Source organism: Penaeus vannamei, chromosome 18 (assembly GCF_042767895.1).
Source record: "Penaeus vannamei isolate JL-2024 chromosome 18, ASM4276789v1, whole genome shotgun sequence".
Lineage (NCBI taxonomy): Eukaryota > Metazoa > Arthropoda > Malacostraca > Decapoda > Penaeidae > Penaeus > Penaeus vannamei.
This window is the reverse complement of record NC_091566.1, coordinates 10,334,482-10,336,981: the sequence shown is the minus strand read 5'-3', so window position 1 is coordinate 10,336,981 and position 2,500 is coordinate 10,334,482. Positions and strand designations below refer to the sequence as shown.

General features: G+C 41.0%; 1 protein-coding gene across 1 annotated transcript in view; it reads right to left on the bottom strand.

Annotated features, from left to right (window-relative positions):
- Positions 1-2,500, bottom strand: part of LOC113820052 (putative glucosylceramidase 4) — a 9,754-nt gene that overhangs the window by 6,339 nt on the left and 915 nt on the right. The window contains exons 2-7 of the mRNA XM_027372307.2: positions 2,016-2,210; positions 1,705-1,834; positions 1,123-1,276; positions 528-688; positions 325-406; positions 1-74 (exon numbers count right to left, since the gene is read on the bottom strand). The exon at positions 1-74 is cut by the window's left edge and continues 82 nt beyond it. Coding sequence (XP_027228108.2) covers positions 1-74; positions 325-406; positions 528-688; positions 1,123-1,276; positions 1,705-1,834; positions 2,016-2,210 — 796 coding nt within the window. The remainder of the gene's footprint in view (positions 75-324; positions 407-527; positions 689-1,122; positions 1,277-1,704; positions 1,835-2,015; positions 2,211-2,500) is intronic.

Below are 2,500 nucleotides of genomic sequence, written 5' to 3'. Positions count from 1 at the left end.
GCGGGACCGAGACTCTGCTTGATCCAGTCCCTCTGGTCCTCGGCAGTCCAGGCGCAGGTGTTCCATGGATAATCCTGTGAAGGAATTAGTATTACGGAAAATAAGTGTGCAGTTCGTCGTGGAATAGTTAGTTATGAATATGTGCCTTTGTGTAACATCTCGCTAGGAATCGCCAATTGTAAGACGAATGAGTTGGGTCTGAAGAAAGATGTTTTCGCATGAAAAGGTTTTTTCGATGTCCAGAAAAAGGTATTATTAAGCGTTATGCAATTACAATCACGATGGTACTTAAAATCTAAACAGAAGCTGTAAATCTTCGCTTACTTCTTCAAAACCTGTTAGTGGTTCGTTCTGTGTTGTCAGGCCCCACAGCGGCGCCCCCTCTGCCTCGTATTGCTTTACAAATCTTCAAAATAAAAAGACAGACTGCTATTACGCCTGAGAATTAGAGCCTATAGAAAACAAACTTATATGCAAAGCAATATTCAGCAACGCTATCGAAACCAAAGAAACAGAGAGAGTCTCACTTTACGAAATAGTTGGACCAAGGCTGCCACATTTCTTTCAGAAGTCCCCCCGACCCGTTGAAGTGTCCGTTTTCTTTCATCCAGGCCGGCGGCGACCAGGGGGAACCAAAGAGCATGAACTCCTTCTCGCTCAGTTCTTTGGCTCGACGGATGTAAGGGAGCTAAAGCGTAAAAGAAGAGAAAAAAACTGAAGTGATAGTGTAATATATCATGTCATTAAGGTATTATGAGGTAGATCTGAATCAACAATTTTAGGCTGAACTTAATAGTGCTGCTGTTTTCCGAGAGAGAAGTTCCTGTTTCTTAATCTAGGAAGGAAGAAAACAGACACTTAAAAGGAACAATATAAGGCTGAGAAAATCAAACTAAACTATTCATTAAATGAAGAAATAAAAAAGACGAACATGACGCCAATAAAAAAACAGCAAATCCGAAAAAGAAAAAAAAAAAAAAAAAAAAAAAAAAAAAAAAAAAAAAAATATATATATATATATATATATATATATATATATATATATATATATATATATATATATATATTAGAACTAACTGAAGAAGAAAAATCAACAATCAACAGCACTTGACTCAACTCCACCTTGTATCGGTAATCCTCAAGAGTCAAGTTAAAGTGGGAGAGTTCCACATCGCCCTCCACATCATCGTAGGAGTAAGGGCGAGTGGAGAAGTCACTCCCACCGATCGGGACGCGGCACAGGTTGTACTCCAGCCCCTCCGGCGAGAAGTAGGACCTGCAGAGGCGAAAGGGTTAAGGGTCGGAAGGAAGACAGTACGGAGGAGAAGGAGGGAGGTGAAGACGGAATAAAGTAAAGGTGAGAGGACGGTAGAAATTAAAGAGTAAGGGGCGGTCAAGGTGAATACGTGTTATGTGATTTATATGATTTTTTAATTAGTTGCTAACCTTAAAAGCACACACGCTGAAAGAGATAAAGTTATGATAATACATACATACATATATATAGATAGATAGATAGATAGATAGATATAGATATAGATATAGATATGTGTGTGTGTGTGTGTGTGTGTGTGTGTGTGTGTGTGTAAGAGAGAGAGAGAGAGAGAGAGATTTGTGCCTCTAAGTATATTTGTTTATAGAATATATTTCTTTTATTCCTTAAATTGCTAAAAAAAAAAAAAAAAAAAAAAAAAAAAAACATACCTGAGCAGCACTTCCTGCGTGACTTCGGGCAGCGAGTCAATGGTGATTCCGGCGGCGTCTGTGAAGGCTCCGCCAAATCCCATGATAGCCTGGTACTCATACCTGTCATCGACGTGCACGACCACTGACGCTGTAGAAAGATGATATTGAATTATGGAACTCATATACACTATCTCACATAACTTATACATCGACCTTAAGACATCATATAGCAACAGAGAACAATCTGATGCAGCCAAGAACTTCAGATCCACCAACCGACCGAGATTTCCGTTTGTTTTCAACCCGAGGTAAGCACCCAGGACTCTCACCATTGGAAGGCGATTGGGAGAAGGAGCCGGACTCCACGTGGAAGCGGAGGCCATCCCTGGAGGAGGTGACGGAGGTGTAGGTACCCGCAGGACCTGCCTGGAGGACGCCGGGGAAGTCGCAGTAGTCAGAGGAGCAGACACACACTACGCTGTCTGCACCGTAGCTACGCGGATGGCACGGTGAGACCTCTGCGGCTGGTTGGAGAAGAAAAGGAAGTGAGACAGATGCGTGGGAAATAAACACAATTGATGCCTTGAATATGAATATTTCCCTTTCTTTTCTCTCCCTTTCTCTTTCCTTCTCCTGTCTACTTCCTTTCTTGTATTTCTTTGCTTCTTTTTTTCCCTCCACCTCATTCTTTCTTTTGATAACAGATAGTCGTATTGTAGTATTGTAAGCAAAATATAATAGATTTAAGTTAAGGAGACACTTTATAGACTGCCATGCCTACGTCTCTCTAAAGACCATACATCTTGTCTGTTTG